At 35.8% G+C, this 17,902-nt stretch overlaps 1 protein-coding gene across 1 annotated transcript; it reads right to left on the bottom strand.

The window, feature by feature from the left end:
* Positions 1 to 14,220: 14,220 nt before the first annotated feature.
* On the bottom strand, positions 14,221 to 14,802 carry LOC141699947 (uncharacterized). The gene has a single exon (XM_074503741.1). The coding sequence runs from the start codon at positions 14,800 to 14,802 to the stop codon at positions 14,221 to 14,223; it is 582 nt and encodes a 193-aa protein (XP_074359842.1).
* Positions 14,803 to 17,902: the final 3,100 nt, after the last annotated feature.

The following is a 17,902-nucleotide window of genomic DNA, read 5'->3' as shown; positions in this document are numbered from 1 at the left end:
CTGACTCGGTTGTGGCCATTTCTCTTACATCTTTAAACCAGACACCTCCCTGGCATGCTATTGCGTTAACCGAAAATATAAGAATTCTTCCTTCCATGTTAAAATAAAGCTCTACTTTTGTTTCTAAGCTTTGTAATGCTCCAGCACATTGGATTGTTAAAAAAAGCTTTGTATTTAATATTATGTTTAGAATTCCTTAAGTGTGATCTTTCCTCCCTAATGATGTGTGCCATGTTATAATGTTGTTATTTCTCGGGATGGTTTTTCCAACCCTTTACCTGTCAAAAAAGAAAAGAAAAGTATGCCGACAGTCAAGCCATGAACTACTCTGTATATGTTTATAATCGGAGAATTCGAATATTAATAATTTATTTCTGTTTTAAATTCTATATTCATACTCATAATCAAAATTTTAGATTTTTTTAAAATTATAGTAATAATTAACTTATACCTCACCAATTTATAAATATATTTTTTAAAATAACTAAATAACTTATAATAAATATGGGTCACACTCTAGTGAGAACTTCTTAAAAGGAAAACTGTGAGAACGAGTGATTTTGTAGTGAAAAATTGCGATTTTTTGAAATACTGAAATTTTGAATTTTCTAAATTAGTGATTTTGTGCAAACCAAAAAAATTATATTTTATAAAATCATCAATTTTAAATACGAAAATCATCACTTCTCAAATTTGAGCAAAATCCTAATAAATAATTTACATATCTCTTATATGACAATTATAAACTTTAAATTACTTGTTTTAATATACATTAAATAGGCCATACAACTCACGCTTTCCCATTTTTTGTTGATTTATCTAGCATTTTAGATTAAAAATAGTTTATATTGTATCATAAAAACTTGTTTCTATAAAATAATTATAAATTACAATATAACTGATTTTAGTTCTAAATATCCTTATCCCAACTAATTTATAAGAATTAAGGGATTGTTTGGTTTGCATAGTTGTTAGGGGTTGGAATGAGGACTCGCGTTAAGATAGTATAAGATTGAAATATCATTCTTGATATTTGGTTGACTGATGTAATGTATATATTTAATTTAAATATATTTAATTTACTAATTTTTATTAATTTAAAAAATTTAAAAAATTCTATTTTGTTGTTGTTTTAGTTTATTGATTTAATTTTGTGTTAAACATTTAGTGTATAAGAAATGAAAAATATATTTGATTCCTGAAGAATTTTCGAACTCAAGAATTTCTTCCACTGAAACCTAGAAAAATCATGTCGTCCACTATGATCTTCCAAACTTGCTTTTTAACAACTCTTACCTGTATACAAGAATTTAACAAAATCATATGGTTCTTGAGTATCAAGATCATATGCAGTCAAACTGTTTGATTTTTCTACTATTGGATCACCATAGTTCCTTGTACCCAAGACTTGGGCCCAAACATCTTCATCTAGACTAACACTCATTTCCAAAAAAAACTCACCTATCATATCATCCTCACTTCTCATATTATCTTTAAATACCCAAATGTGCAACTTAGGATCCTACTCATCTAAATCGATCTCATAACCCTCTATAAAGCAAGCAATAGATTGACCAATCGTAAGGATGTAGTGATCCTTAATTTGAAGATCGTGAGATATATCAGGCATCCTGATATATTTCACAATACATTTTTCTTGATATCGAAGCGCATAATTAACTGATCTGACAAGTCAAACCCTATCCACTATGCAATACCATTAACACACATTGACTGATGACCAGACATACAATTAATAAGAATGGCATATTTTCCTCCAAGAATTAGTATTTAGACTATAAAGATCAATGGTGTCTGTGTGCAGTTATTGTTCATAGTTAACATGTGAGTTATTATCCATATATTTCAATGATAGAGCTTCATAGGTTGATCTAGGTTTGGCAACACGTACCACAACGTAATCATTCACTTCCGGTAAAAATCCAAAAGCTAAAGCGTAGTCTCCTTAAATGTAAGTGTTGAAAGGGGCAACTCTGGTATAATATTAAATTTTTGAACAAGAAGATTCCAGATATAAATGTCGAGATTTTGGTAAAATTCTTTATCCAACATAGTAGATACCTAAATTAAACCATTTGATTGCACATACCACGAACTAGTGGGCAAGTCAAGTGGATAATCAAATGTGTAATATTCTTGACATTGTGCATTGCCAGAATGTACAGTAAATCTCTTCAAAAGTAAATCTTAAAAGAGGTGAATCTGGAAGAGTTCTGCATTTCTGAACAAGCGGATTCCATGGATACTGATTATCAAAGTCAAGCAAATTAAACCATTGGATAATGCTTACCATTCGTGATTTTTAAAGTCAAGTACCATCAAGTAGAGATATTCAAGTGTACATCATCAGAACTTAGGGTTAAGAAATGGGTATTAGTATTATGGGAAGTAAATATTTAGGACTAATATGGAAAAATCTTTAAGAGATAATACCATGATTTTATAGAACACCACCAGCAAGATCTTAATATATATATAAGTATGTGTATAAATGTAGATTATAACTTTTAAATGGAGTAAAAACAAACAAGTGAAGTTGATAGTTTATTAGCTGCAAGAGAAATCAAATAAATACAAGAATGAAAGACCTACAAACTAGGAACCAGTAACAAATGTTTCCTACACTATCTCCACTACCCAGACTTATTCAACTATGCCTAAAAACTCTCCTGAACGTTGCAGACCAAGTCTCTGAGGTCTCCATGTACTAAAACAATTAAAACAAAGAATAAGTTTAGATTAAAACCAACAAGCACCCCCTTAATCTAAACATCTTTATTCAGATTCTTAACTCCCAGCAATTGATGCATCTTCTCGAACTTGACTATTGGTAACGGTTTTGTGAGGACATCAGCACGCTGTTCATCTGAACGAATATGCTTAATAATAATTTCACCATGTTCAACACATTCTCTGATAAAGTGATAACTTATATCAATATGTTTTGATCTACCATGAAAAACTGGGTTCTTGGCCAAATCTATGGCAGATTTGTTGTCAATGTATAGCACTACAGGCCCAACACAACCATCTGTAACTTCTCCCAGTAGCTTTCACAGCCATATTCCCTGACACGCCGCTCCGGTAGCTGCCATAAATTCAGCTTCGCAAGACGACAAGGCAACACACTTTTGTTTCTGAGAAACCGAGGTTATCACACTCTCATTCAGGTAAAAGACCATGCCTTCGATACTCTTTTTGTCGTCAATATGGCCAGCCAAATCACTGTCTGAGAACCCTGTCAACACATTATTCCCGCTATCCTTAGAGTAGATTAAACCATAATTCATCGTTCCTCTAACATAATGAAGAATTCGCTTAGCCGCATTGAGGTGCATAACAGTTGATCTTTCTATAAATCGACTGATTATCCCTACGGCATATGCAATGTCTGGTCGGGTATGAACAAGATATCAAAGACCACCCACTATGCTTTTGAACTCCTTTGAATCAATTGTTGCTCCTCCTTCATCCTTTGTGATCAAAAGTTTTGTCTCCATTGGATACTTTGTTGGGTTACAATCTCTCATGCCCGCTTGCTCTAAAACTTTCTTGGCATATGCTGCTTGTTTAAGCTCAATGTCCCCATTTTCCTGCTCAACCTCGATTCCCGGGTAGTAAGAGAGAGTACCCAGATCGCTCATATTAAAAGACTCACCTATTTGATCCTTCAACTTTCGTATAACAGCAGCATTAGTCTAGTCACCAGCAAGTCATCAACATAGACTGCTACAATCAACACCACTCCTTCTTCCTTTTTAGTGTAAACAACATGTTTGTAAGGACACCTTTTTAAACCCATGCTCTCCAGGCATTTACTCAGCTTCGAGTACCAGGCTCGAGGAGCTTGACGAAGGCCGTACAAAACCTTGTGTAGCTTGTAAACCATGTGTTCCTGTCCAGGCTTTACAAAACCCTTAGGTTGCGATACATAAACCTCTTCCGTTAACTCCCCATTTAGAAATGCTGATTTCACATCTAGGTGATGTAGTCCCCCCCCCCATTTTTAGCTGATAAAGCAAGAATAAGGCCGTACATTCTCAAGGCGAGTCACAGGTGCAAAAATTTCCTCAAAGTCTACTCCGTATTCTTGCACATACCCCTTTGCCATGATCCTTGCCTTATGTTTCACTATTTCCCCATTTGAATCCTTCTTTAACTTGAAAACCCATTTTAAATCTATGGGTTTCTTACCTGGTGGCAGCGCTGTCAGTGTCCAGGTCTCATTTCTTTCAACTACCTCCAATTCTGATTTCATAGCATTTTTCCATTCCTTCTTCCTTGATGCTTGATCATAGTTTAGTGGTTCATCCATGCCTATAAGCAACAACTCATCATCTAATTCGACTATCTCTGTATTATTGTAAATATCATCAAGACTCCTGAATTTTCGAGGTTCACTACTAACAGCAGAACTTTCACCACCAGAGATGCCAAAAACTTGTGTTGAGACTGACTTAGGTGTTGCTTCCAGTGAAGGGCTTTCTGGTTCTGAGCTCGAGTATACGGAATCATATGGCACAGTGTCTGTTTGTTGTGGAGTGTTGAAATTCTCTCCTTCCTCATTTCTGTTGGTGTCCCCTGACTCAAAACCAAAAATCGTAAAATAATTCTGCTGCGTTTGGTGTCCTTCTTCGAGCTGATCCCAAGACCACATTTTCTTCTCTTCAAAATCCACGTCACGACTAACGTGCACTTGCTTGGACACGGGATCATATAAGTGATAGGCCTTAGTTCCAGCTTCTCTGCCCAAATTTATCACTGCTTTGCTGCGGTCATCCAGTTTCTTCACCTGCCCAATAGGAATTTTCATATGTGTGACACAACCAAAAACTCGAACATGTTCCAGATTCGGTTTAACTCCAGTCCAGGCCTCATATGGGGTTCTTTTTGACAGGGCACGGGTAGGTGGACGGTTTAAAATATATATAGAATGTCGAACTGCTTCCCCCCACAAGAATGATGGAAGTTTCATGGTCTTCAAGAAACTTCTGGTTATGGCAACAACAGTGCGGTTACGTCTTTCAACGACGCCGTTTTGCTGTGGCGTATATGGAGCAGTGTATTGACGACTGATCCCAGCTTCCTCGCAGTATGACTTGAAGTCATTTGAACAGAATTCACCCCCTCTATCTGTGCGAAGACATTTTATCTTCCTTTCTGGGCTATTTTCAACCAGGGCCTTGAATTTCTTGAAAGCATTAAGAGCTTCATCTTTAGTTCTTAGCATGTACACCCACATTGCCCTGCTAAAGTCATCTACTAAGAGGAAAAAAATACCTATTTCCACTTGAAGTTTCCGGTGATATTGGCCCACACAGATCACCATAGACCAGCTCTAAGGCTTGCTGTGCTCTGTAGCCTGACTTTACAGGAAAAGCCTTCCTAGTTTGTTTAGACATGAGACAGCCCGTGTACAGCTCCTTGGGTTGCACAATTGTTGGAAAACCAGTAACAATGTTATTATTGGACATTAGACTCAGAGCATGAAAATTTACGTGGCCAAGGCGTTCATGCCACATCCAAGACAGCTCATCCGTTTTTGATAGAAAACATGTAGGCTCAATACTCTCAATGATAATCTTATACAATCTGTTTCCTGAACGTTTTACTTTTATAAGAAGTTTTTCATTTTCATCATAAACCCACAAAAAAACTCAATTTAATACAACTCGATTTCCATTTTCAGATAACTGACCAAGACTCAAAATGTTATTACATAGGTTTGAAATGTAATATACCTCGTGAAATTGTCGTTCTTCACCATTCTTACATCTGAACACAACTGTTCCTTTTCTCTTGATACTTACGGTTGAACCATCTCCAAAACGAACTTGACCTATTACCTCCTCTTTTAGATTAGTGAACTTCGAACGTTGTCCTGTCATGTGGTTACTCGCCCTATTGCCCAAATACCATACATTCGATTCACTTTGTTTGCTTGCAACGTCTGCAACCAGTTTTGGTGTCACACCTTTCTCACTCAACATCAGTTTGTTCTTCTCGCACTTTAGCATTAACAAAGCTGGTTCTTCATCTTGAGTCCGTGCCATATTTACTTCAGCTCGATGCTCTCTTTGACGCCTGGGTTTTCTGCACTCTGCTGCGTAGTGACCAAATGAGAGACAATTAAAGCACCGTACTTTGCTTCTGTCTCGAGGTCCCCGACTTCCTTCATTCAATTGACTTTCACTTCCAGAATTCTTTCCTCTTACATTAGATCTCTTCTACCATTCTTCCATGGTGAATAGTAGTTGTCCTTCCTCCTTTTCCCTTTTTAACCATTCGTCCTCAGTGAGAAGCAATTGTCCCCCACTGGATTCACTTTGGCATCTTAGCCTTTTCTCGTGAGCCTTCAAAGACCCAATAGCCTCCTCGATTGATATACTCTCCAAGTCACCAAATTGCTCGATTGTGGATGCTATCTGCAGAAACTTTGAAGGTACAGCTCTTAGTAATTTTTTCACCACATAACTTTCTTCAATTACTTCACCCAAAGCTCGAATGTTTGCTACCAAGCCATTTAGCTTCATACAAAAATCGTCAAGGTGTTCTGTTTCCTTCTTTTTTAAGGATTCAAACTCAGATTTTAGAGTTTGGACCTTAGCCTTTTTAACACGATCAGCCCCTAGACACATAGTTTGTCTGGCTGACCATTCGTCCTTGGCCGTAGTTTTCTTGGCGAGGGACAAAAGCATGTCTTCAGGGATCCCCTGATAGATTGCTGCCAGTGCGAGCTTGTCCATCCGTTCCTCCACTTTTCCTTTTGGATCCTTGGGTTCCACCGCATCCCACACCGCGTGAGCTTGCATAAACACTCTCATCTTTATCGCCCAAGCTGTATAATTGCTCCGTGCCAGCATTGGGTAGTTCAGACCAACTCCTCCCTCTTTGATTTTGTTCGTCTCCATCTTTGTTTTTCTGGGCATATACTTGGGCATCCGCTGTAGACTTCAGGCTCTGATACCACAATATAGAACACCACCAACAAGATCTTAATATATATATAAGTATGTGTATAAATGTAGATGATAACTTTTAAATGGAGTAAAAACAAACAAGTGAAGTTGATTGTTTATTAGCTGCGAGAGAAATCAAATAAATACAAGAATGAAAGACCTACAAACTAGGAACCAATAACAGATGTTTCCTACACTATATCCACTACCCAGACTTATTCAACTATGCCTAAAAACTCTCCTGAACATTGCAGACCAAGTCTCTAAGGTCTCCATGTACTAAAATAATTAAAACAAAGAATAAGTTTAGATTAAAACCAACAGATTTTAGACATACCTTAACATAAAGTCTTTTGAAATTTTTAGACAGGATTCCTTCAGGGAAGTCGTAGGATGGCATCTTCCCCCGTTGATGCACAAATAATGACATCCGCATCTTCATAAAAAATTGAAGAACTCTACCAAATACCTATTGCAATAACAAGGCTCCCAACTTACTAACATTTTGTTTAATTATATTAAACAATATTAAACCAAAGTCTCCACAAAAAGCGTGATGATAGGAGGTGGTTTGGAGCCCTCCTCGTAATTTGAATATGGAGTCGAACGATCACATGAATCAATGAAATCATATAATATTGATTCAAGATTATATGAATCAAACTGTTTGGTTTTTCTAATATGGGAACCATTATTCCCTGTGCCCAAGGCATCAACCCAAAAGTTTTCATATAGACTAGCACTCATCTTTTTCTCCCCACCAAACTCCATAGATAAATGGTGGAATAGTATTCAGGTTTTCAATATAACAACGAAGACACACAAATCAGACCACTCCATAATTCATACATGCATGATTATTGAAGTCAAGTGAATATAGTGTAAAGTATATTTGACATTGTTTATCATATTAGCAAACATAGCAGTCTTTGAGAGATATCACCATACTTAACACGAAGTCTTTTGAAGATAATACAGATACTTGAAAATTTAATCAATTAACTATGCTAAAATATGTCAATTGGATTATCGAGTAATAATAATATATATTTTTAATGATAATGTACTCATAATGAACTTATGTAGTTCATTATTTAGTTTAATTTGACTGAAACTCCTGAAAAATATATCCCGTACCCGATCGAATCCCATCTTTTTATATTTTCTGAATTCCCATATCCCCGTATCACGTACCCCCGCACCCGCACTCATGCTTCCTAGCTCCCAACCAAACTCCATAGGTAAATGGCGGAATAGTATTCAGGTTTTCAATATAACATCGAAGACACACAAACCAGACCACTCGATAATTCAGACATGCAATATTATTGAAGTCAAGTGAATATAGTGTACAGTATTCTTGACATTGTTTATCATCAAAATGTACAACTAATAAATGGGTGCCATATTAGCAAACATAGCAGTCTTTGAGAGATATTACCATGATTTTGGACATACTCAACACCAAGTCTTTTGAAGATGGCATCTTGTTCTGCTTCAACAGTCTCATCTTCAGACACTCAATCAGAAGACCTGAAGGAAGCTGGTGCAATTAGGGTTTAATTTTTTCTATTTCTGAGTTTCCCTTTGGAGTCATAAAATTGGAGTTTGTTTAGTGTTAGAGTTATATTGTTCTAAAGCATCATAAATGTATTTTTTTTGTAACTATTGTAACTTTCAAATGACATATTTTCCTTGAAATTCGTGATTTTTTTATGAAAGAAATTAGAATCCACAATTCAATAAAGTTTTAGTATTTATTATAGCTATTAAATCAGTTTCAAATTATGACTCATCTAAGATTCATTTACGAAAGGATATTATATAAAAGTTTTGAATTTTCGCATGTGAGAAGTAGTTAAGAAAAAATATTAATAGTGGCTTCTAAGTTATATAAAAAATTGGTTAAACTATTAACCAACAATATTCACAAACTCCAAAAAAGAAGGCCTTTGGTCTATTGTAAAATAAGAAAAGATAAAAATAAGAATTTTATTTTAAATGATTTATCTTTTGTAATTGGAGAGAGAGAGTTTTAATCAATTATCTTTGCTAATTTATTTAAATTGAAGTTTTCCCATTAAAAAAAAACTTCATTAACCACCATGAGTGTATGGGCAGCAGAACTATCTCTTTCTATATCCATTTAACTTTGGCAATGATATAAGGTTTAGCAATAAGACCTGTAATCTGATACATAGCAGCTGAAAAATCACCGTTAAGGGAAGATAACAAACAACAGGTAAGATTCCCCATTTGGGATTCCTTTTAAGTTAAAAATTTATATGTATTTTTTAACTTTTAAGTAACTTATAAGAGATGATAAACCTGGCTAAATCAGGGCTAGATCAGAATTGCTTTTAGAATTGCCGAATTTTGCATCAAGAATGTCAATGAAAGCGAAAATGCAATAACAAATGCTAGCTACCCTATTAAAAGGGCATGAGAATTTTTGGGTAGGTTCAACAGAAAATTTAAGTCTGTCATTGTCCTTGCAATTCCTTTCCACTTGTCATTGACGGCTAAAAAAAACTTACAAATATGTAAGTGGAAAAATTATGACATACAAGACATATAAAGATGCAAAGATACTTATAGTCGGAACCATCAAGAGGACATCTAAACTGTTTAGTTTCAAACTAGATACTGGCCTAATGCATTACAGTTGACAAGGACCTGAACATTTAATAGCAGCTACTCAGGAGCTTACTAAATGCAAAGATGCAACTCCTATGAGAATTGGACATTCAACACAAAGAATCAGAAAACTAATTAAGTTGAAGGATACAAATTAGAAGGTACAGACAAGGTAGTGGATTGCAAATTGAAACGATCAAGCAAAACAGAAACAAATTATTTGCACATCACTTTGGAAGATTACCATGTTCTCTAATCCAAGTACTCTAAAAACCACACCATTTTGGTTCACATGTATATTTCTCAGTAACATAAACCTAACATCCTGCATATAGACAATATAAACATATACTATATTACTTCCAAGAGAAACAAAAAGATAAAATAAACAAATGAAAAAACAATACATATTTTTCAAGTACAAAAACCTAGATGAATTATCACATAATATTGTGCAAACAACTTTGTCCCAATTGTCAATAGCGGCAAAATCAAGAAAACTCTCAACGTAAAATCATAGACTTGATGAACCAAAATCAGAATCCGTCAAATCCAAAGAATTGTTTGCTTGAAATCTTCCCCTGTTCATAATCTACTTTTGAAGCACATATCAAATGGAGAGCTAGCTGAAGAACTCTACCAAGTTCTCATTGCAATTACAAGGCTTCCAAAACATTTTCTTCAATTATGTCGATCAATATCAAGCAAACGCAGAGTCTCCACAAAAGGACTGATGAAAAAGAATGGTGTATCCTCATCATAGGAATGTAGAATATAGACAAGAACAATACTGTTAAACAGAAATGAAAGAAGCTATATTGATAACTGATGAGTTTTATAATCTGAGAGAGTTAACTAAAACAAATGCCACTGAAGCAAATTTATCTAAAACTACTTAGCCTAAACTTATAGATACAAACCAGGGCTAAACACCTTAGTTTTCTCCACGACTTATTCTCCTGACTACACATCCTAACAACTCTGGAGTCCTACTCTTACTGCAATACTAATACTAGTGACCAGCTGATTTATTTAAACAATAAAATAAATAAAACGTTTAGATTAATTCCAACATACACCCCCTTAATCTAAACTGACTTGAGCTGCTTAACACCCAACAGGTTCCTCATTTTCTCAAACTTTGCTACGGACAGTGCTTTAGTGAGAATGTCTGCACGCTGCTCATTTGTGCTGACATATTTAATTTTGATCAGACCTTGTTCCACGCATTCTCGTATAAAATGATAGTGAATGTCTATGTGCTTGCTCCTACCATGGAAGACCGGATTCTTGGCGAGATCAACAGCAGAACGATTATCAATATATAACATAACAGGCCCGGGCTCAACATCTGAAATGTAACTAAGAACTCGTTGCAGCTATATCCGTTGACAAGCAGCTATTGTGGCTGCTATAAATTCTGCTTCACACAACTATAATGCAACACATCTTTGTTTCTGAGGAATCCAAGTTATAAGACTGTCATCCATGTAAAACGCCACTCCACCACTGCTCTTACGATTGTCCACACATCTTGCCAAGTCACTATCTGAATAACCTGCTAGCAAATAGTTACCTTTTCCAGCCTTGTACAGTATTCCAAAATCCAAGGTTCCTCGTACATAATGCAATATTCTCTTAGCTGCAGAGAGATGTAACATAGTTGGGCATTCCATGAACCGACTGACCACTACTACTGTATAGGCGATATCAGGCCTGGTGTGCACTAGGTAGCGCAAACCTCCAATTATGGATTAAATTCTGTTGGGTTTATAGGTTCACCATTTTCATCTTTGTGCAGTAGCAGTTTTGGTTCCATAGGATATCTGACGGGATTACAGTCACTCATACCCGCCTTCTCCAGAATTTTCTTAGCGTAAGCCGTTTGTTTTAGTTCAATAAACCCCTGGCCTTGCTCGACTTCCAGACCAAGATAATAAGTGAGCCGTCCCAAATCAGACATCTCAAATTCCCTGCCCATTTTCTCCTTGAATTTGATTATGTGTGAAGTACTGGTGCCGGTGATCAAAAGATCATCAACGTAGACACCAATGACTAGTGACTCGGTTCCATCTCTCCCGGTGTAAACAGCGTGCTTAAACGGACATTTAACAAACCCCAACTTGTGAAGACATTTATTGAGCTGAGCGTACCAGGCCCTCGGTGCCTGACGTAAACCATAAAGGGCCTTTAACAACCTGTACACCTTTGACTCTTTTCCTCTTTTAACATACCCTTTAGGCTGTGCGACATACACCTCTTCCTACAATTCTCCGTTGAGGAAAGCTGATTTTACATCAAGATGGTGTACTTCCTAAGAATTCTTTACCGCAAGAGCTAGTAAAAGTCTTACTGTTTCAAGCCGTGTAACCGGGGCGAAAACCTCCTCATAATCTATCCCATGTTTTTGAACATAACCCTTTGCCACTAACCAAGATTTGTGTTTGACAACCTCGCCATTAGTATCCTTCTTAGCCTTGAAAACCCACTTTATCGATGGCTTTATGCCCCTTAGGCAGGTCTGTAAGAACCCAGGTCTGGTTTTTCTCGATAGCATCAAGTTCAGCTTTCATTGCGTCCTTCCAGATTCGACTCTTAGCAGCCTGCTCATATAACATAGGTTCATCGATGTTCAACAAGAGCAATTCCTCTGTTAACTCTAAGTCTACATCTGGAGCATAAATATGATTCAGATTTCTGAACCTCAGAGGTGCACTGCTTTCGCTCGAGGTAGCTGAGATACTTCCTTCATTTGTTTCAGATCTAGATTCAGTACTCTGAGCGACAGACGCCTGAGTTTGAGGAGTTGCAGTCTGACTTTGACTCGAGGTAAGGCTGCTTGATTGCGGTGTGGTCAGAATGGTGTCGTCACTGTCTGTGGTTTCAACCTCAGGTTCAATATCTTTTATTCTCACCACTATGAACTTTCCTTCTTCGGCACTTGTCGATTCACTATGATTCCGGGACCAGCTTTTCTCTTCTTCAAAACAGACATCCCGACTGACATGTATAACTCCTGTGGTTGGGTCATACAGCTGATGGGCCTTTATGTCCGATTCTCTACCGAAGTACACAACTCGTTTGCTTCTGTCGTCCAACTTTTTAACATAGACATTTGGAATTTTCATGTAAGCTACGCACCCAAACACACGAAGTTGATCAACATGAGGTTTTTCACCATACCAGGCCTCGTGAGCCGTGATTTCTGAGAGGGCTCGAGTGGGCAAATTGTTGAGTACATAAACTGCGTGTCTAATTACTTCTCCCCACATTTCAGATGGAACATTCCGCTCTTTTAGCATACTCGTGCCCATAGCTACCACTGTTTTATTACGCCTTTCGACCACCCCATTCTGTTGCGGAGAATATGGTGTTGTGTGCTGTCTCAAAATGCCCATCTCTTCACAAAATTTATTGAACTCTGTTGAGCAGAACTCTCCTCCGTTGTCAGTCCATAATACTTGGATTCCTGATGTAACACCATTATCAACTAGAGCTTTAAAACCCTTAAAAGCTATCAGTGCTTCAGATTTTGCTTTAAGCATGTAAACCCAAATCATTCTAGTAAAATCATCAACTAGCAACATAAAATATTTATTCCCCGCTGGTGTTATGGGAGTGATAGGGCCACATAAATCTCCATGTATTAATTCTAAAACACGCTTCGCAGAAAAAATAGAGTGAGAAGGGAATGGCTTACGTGATTGTTTCGACATGAGGCAACCACTACATGTCCTGCTGGTTGCATCACCTTGGGTATGCCACAAACCATTTGTTTCTGGGACATAAGTTGCATCGCTGGAAAGTTGACGTGACCAAGGCGTAGATGCCAAATTCGTGTCTCCTCTTCCACCTTTTATAGTAAACAGTCACCTCGAACTCCCTTGACACATAGCTTGTACAATCTGTTCGTACCTCTTTGTACCTTGATTAAGAGTTTCCCATCTGCGGTGTATACCCACAACATGTTTCCATCAAGAACAACTCGATTACCTTCCTCAGATAACTGACCCAGGCTAATTATGTTATTTCTGAGGGTTGGTATATAGTATACGTCTTTCAGTTCACGTTCTTCACCATTTTTATACATAAGCTTCAGAGTTCCTCTGCCTTTTATGTGTACCATAGACCCGTCACCGAACTTCACTTGACCCATAACAGTTTCGTCTAAATCTTTGAACTTTCCACGATGCCCAGTCATGTGACTGCTGGCACCATTGTCTAGATACCACATGTTGTCCTCCTCCGTATTAAGTTTAGTGCCTCTGCTGTTGTCGATCTTGTCGAATTCAGCCACAAGCAATGCGGGCTCATCATTAGTGATTTGAGTCAAATTTGGCTCAGCTTGTTGTTCTCTGTCTCTCCTTGGCTTACGGTATTCCGAAGCGAAATGTCCGTGATTATGGCAGTTAAAACATTTGACTTTGCTCCTATCACGAAACATTCGACCATCCTTACGGTAATCTCCATTGCCCCCATTTCCTCCTTTGTTAGCTCGCTTCAACCATTCGTCCTGTGTAAACAACAGTTTGGTCTCAGTGCCTTCACGTCGTGACCACTGCTCTTCAGTAAGCATGAGCTGGCCGTTATTCAATTCATTCTGTCAGCGTATTCTCTCCTCGTGTGCCTTGAGGGATCCCACAACTTTTTCTACGGACATTTTCTCCAAATCTCCAAATTGCTCAATCGCTGATGCAATTTGAAGAAACTTCACAGGTACTGCTCTGAAGAGCTTTTTGATGACATACGTCTCCTCAACCTTCTCTCCTAACGTCCGGATGTTGGTCACCAGGCTATTCATCTTCATGCAGAAATCATCTCGCTGTTCTGTATCTTTCATGACAAGAGACTCAAATTCAGCCTTAAGAGTTTGAGCTTTCGCCTTTTTAACTTTGTCTGCTCCAAGGTGAACCGTTTTTATTGCCTCCCAAGCTGTCTTTGAGGTCATTTTGTCAGCTATTGACATTAACAGATCATCACCTATCCCCTGATATATAATAGCCAAATCTCGCTTATCCATCTTGTCTTCAATTGCAACATTTGCGTCTTTGGGTTCAACCGCATCCCATACACCATGGGCCGGCATGAACACACGCATTTTCATAGCCCATGCTGTGTAATTTGTCTTAGTTAGAATTGGGTAGATTAAATCAAAAGAACTTTCTTTTCCCTTGTTGGTCTCCATTTGCTTGAAGTGTGGCTTGCGATTGAGTGAAGCTCTGATACCATGTGTAGAATATAGACAAGAACAATACTGTTAAAAAGAAATGAAAGCAGCTATATTGATAACTGATGAGTTTTATAATCTGAGAGAGTTAACTAAAACAAATGCAACTGAAGCAAATTTATCTAAAACTACTGAGCCTAAACTGATAGATACAAACCAGGGCTAAACACCTTAGTGTTCTCCACGACTTATTCTCCTCACTACACATCCTAATAACTCTGGAGTCCTACTCAAACTGCATTACTAATACTAGTGACCAGCTGATTAATTTAAACAATAAAACAAATAAAACATTTAGATTAATTCCAACAAGGAATAGGGAGTTAAATGATCATTAAAATCATTTGGTTCATGGGTGTGAAGATTATATGTAATGAAACTGTTTGATTTTCCTAGTATTGGATCACCGTTGTTCCTTACACCCAAGACTTGAGCCGAAACATCTTCACTTATACTCACACTCATCTTTTTCTCCCAAGAAAACTCATCTATCATATCATCTTTCAATACCCAAATATCCAGATGAGGAGATTTATAATCCTCATCATCCTCTTATGCATCGAAATCCTCGACCTCAACAAAGTAAGCAATCGATTGACCAAATGGAAGAATAAGAGGATTACAAAGCTGACGTTCGTGAAGTGCAATCCAGTTAGGCACCTTGATTTTTCCCAGTATGTTTGTTTTGGTATCAAAGTACATAACTAATTGATATGAAACGTCGGTGTTAAACCCTACCCAAAATGCAGTTCCATTAACAAATACAGATCTATTAGTACTCATAAAATCAACAAAAACTTTATCTTGGCATATTTTATTCCAAGAATTAGAGTTAAGACTATAAACCCCAATCTCTACTGTGTGCAGGGCTTGTTCGTAAGAGTCATCAGGTGAGTATGGATCAAAGTAAGGTGCAGCAGTCGATTTAGGTTTGATAATATGTACCACAACATAATTGTTAACTTCCGGTAAAAACCCAAAAGCTAAAGCCTTCCACTCAGTCTCGAGAAATGTAAATATCGAAAGGGGCGATTGAGGGAGCATCGTAAATTTATGAGCTAGAGGATTCAAGAGAGCAATGTTGGGATTATAATGATGTTCTGAATCAAACATTAAAAACAGAAAAATTAAACCATTTGATTGTGCATACCAGGCACTAGCTGATCGTAAGTCAAATGCATGATTGCAATATTCTTCACATTGTGGATCATCGAAATGTAATGTTAATTCATGGGTATCAAAATTATGGAAAAGTAGATATTTAGGGTTTATATGTGATGTTAGTTTTTGATAATTAGAGTGGAGAGAGATAAACATAGGAGTTCTTACAAGAGAATACCATGATTTTTGGACAGCTCCACAACGTAAAAAATCCTTAACCGGAAGTCTTTTGAGTATCTCCGACATAAGCTGTTCGGGAAAGTACTTGTGTTTTGACAAGCTCATTTCTACTCAATTTTACTTTAAGAAGCCTGATAATAGGATTTAGGGGTGTTGGTTTTCAGATTATAACTATTCAGGTAACGGGTCGGGCTTGATAAATTTATTAATTTTGTTATGCTGTTTTTTGTCTATGTAATTTTGTTGAACCTAAAATATTATTTTATGATACTAGTTTAAATCCAGGATTTCGTTAATATTTTTTTTTAATTCAGTTATATTATAATTTTAAAATATTTATATAAATATATAATAATTATAAAGTTATAATTAAAATTATTGTATAAAGTTGGAGTCGTTGTTTAGTAGGATAAATAGATTATGTCTATTAGTTTAATAATTTAGTATTTTAGCACATATATAACACTATTTATAATTTTTAATAAACAAAATGAGGGAATAACTTTTGAACCAAATTATACGTCATTCCAGTTATTATAGTAGACTAGATTAAATCCCGTGCAATGCACATGTTCTGTTAATTTTTAAATAAATTCTAAATTTTATTTATCCAATTATATATTAATTTTAATATATTTATATAAATATATATTAATTATAGATTTAAAATAAAAATAATAAAAGAATTAGGAAGGAGCTGTGATCGTAGTTTTGTAGGATAAGTTTTGGTTGTAGTTTAGCGGTATAAGGAGACTATATGTAATAACTTAGCAATTTAGTAGTTTAGTATGTGTATAACACTATTTATTTTTATTTTTAATAACCAAAATAAGGGGACAACTGTTGAACTAAAATATACCCCATTCCGGTTATTATATTCTATATACTAGCTTAAATCCCATGCAATGCAGGGTTCCCGTTATTATTTAAATTTTTTATTTATCCCTTCATATTATAATTATAAAATATTTTTATAATTATATAATAATTATTAATTAATAATAAAAATTATAGGATAACATGTGATCGTAGTTTAGTAGGATAAGTAGATTTTGTCCAGTAGTTTAAGAATTTAGTAGTTTAGCGGATATATACCACTATTTATTTATTTTTTAATAATAGGATAATTTGTGTTTAGTAGTTTAGCGGATATATAACACTACTTTTTACTTTTTTAATAACTAAAATTAGGGAATAACCGTTGAACCAAATTATATTTCATTCTGGTTATTATAGTATAGTATAGATAGTATAGATTTTTAATTTTGATTTGGTACGACAGTACTTAAAACCATTTTCTAATTTATATATTTTTTGTTTTTTTGTATAGAAAGCACTAAATTTGAGTTTATTAAAATTATGGAAATGATAGAAATATTCGAAATTATTCTATATTTTCGGTGTAAGAACATCAAATGAAGGAATATGAACATACTCGGTGTCATATGAATATATTTGGGTTAGTATACGTTCAAACATAGAGTTATACGATATTAATATATTATATATGATAAAATTAATTATTATTTTTTAAAAAAAATTATATATATATATATTATAGAATCTAGTGATCCAATACAAACCAATATATATACAAACTATACCATGACCTATTACTAATTGATATATGTATAATTAGTAATTATATAATAATCCACTTATATATTTTTGACCGTGGCACCACTCATTTATTGATCAGTATTATGTAATTTAGTGA

Source organism: Apium graveolens, unplaced genomic scaffold, assembly GCF_009905375.1.
Source record: "Apium graveolens cultivar Ventura unplaced genomic scaffold, ASM990537v1 ctg153, whole genome shotgun sequence".
NCBI lineage: Eukaryota > Viridiplantae > Streptophyta > Magnoliopsida > Apiales > Apiaceae > Apium > Apium graveolens.
Note: the sequence above shows the minus strand (reverse complement) of the source record. Positions and strands in the feature narration are given on the sequence as shown.

What these genes read in the sequence shown, in the direction of transcription:
- LOC141699947 (XM_074503741.1), bottom strand. Translation starts at nt 14,802, where the DNA reads ATGGAGACCAACAAGGGAAAAGAAAGTTCTTTTGATTTAATCTACCCA.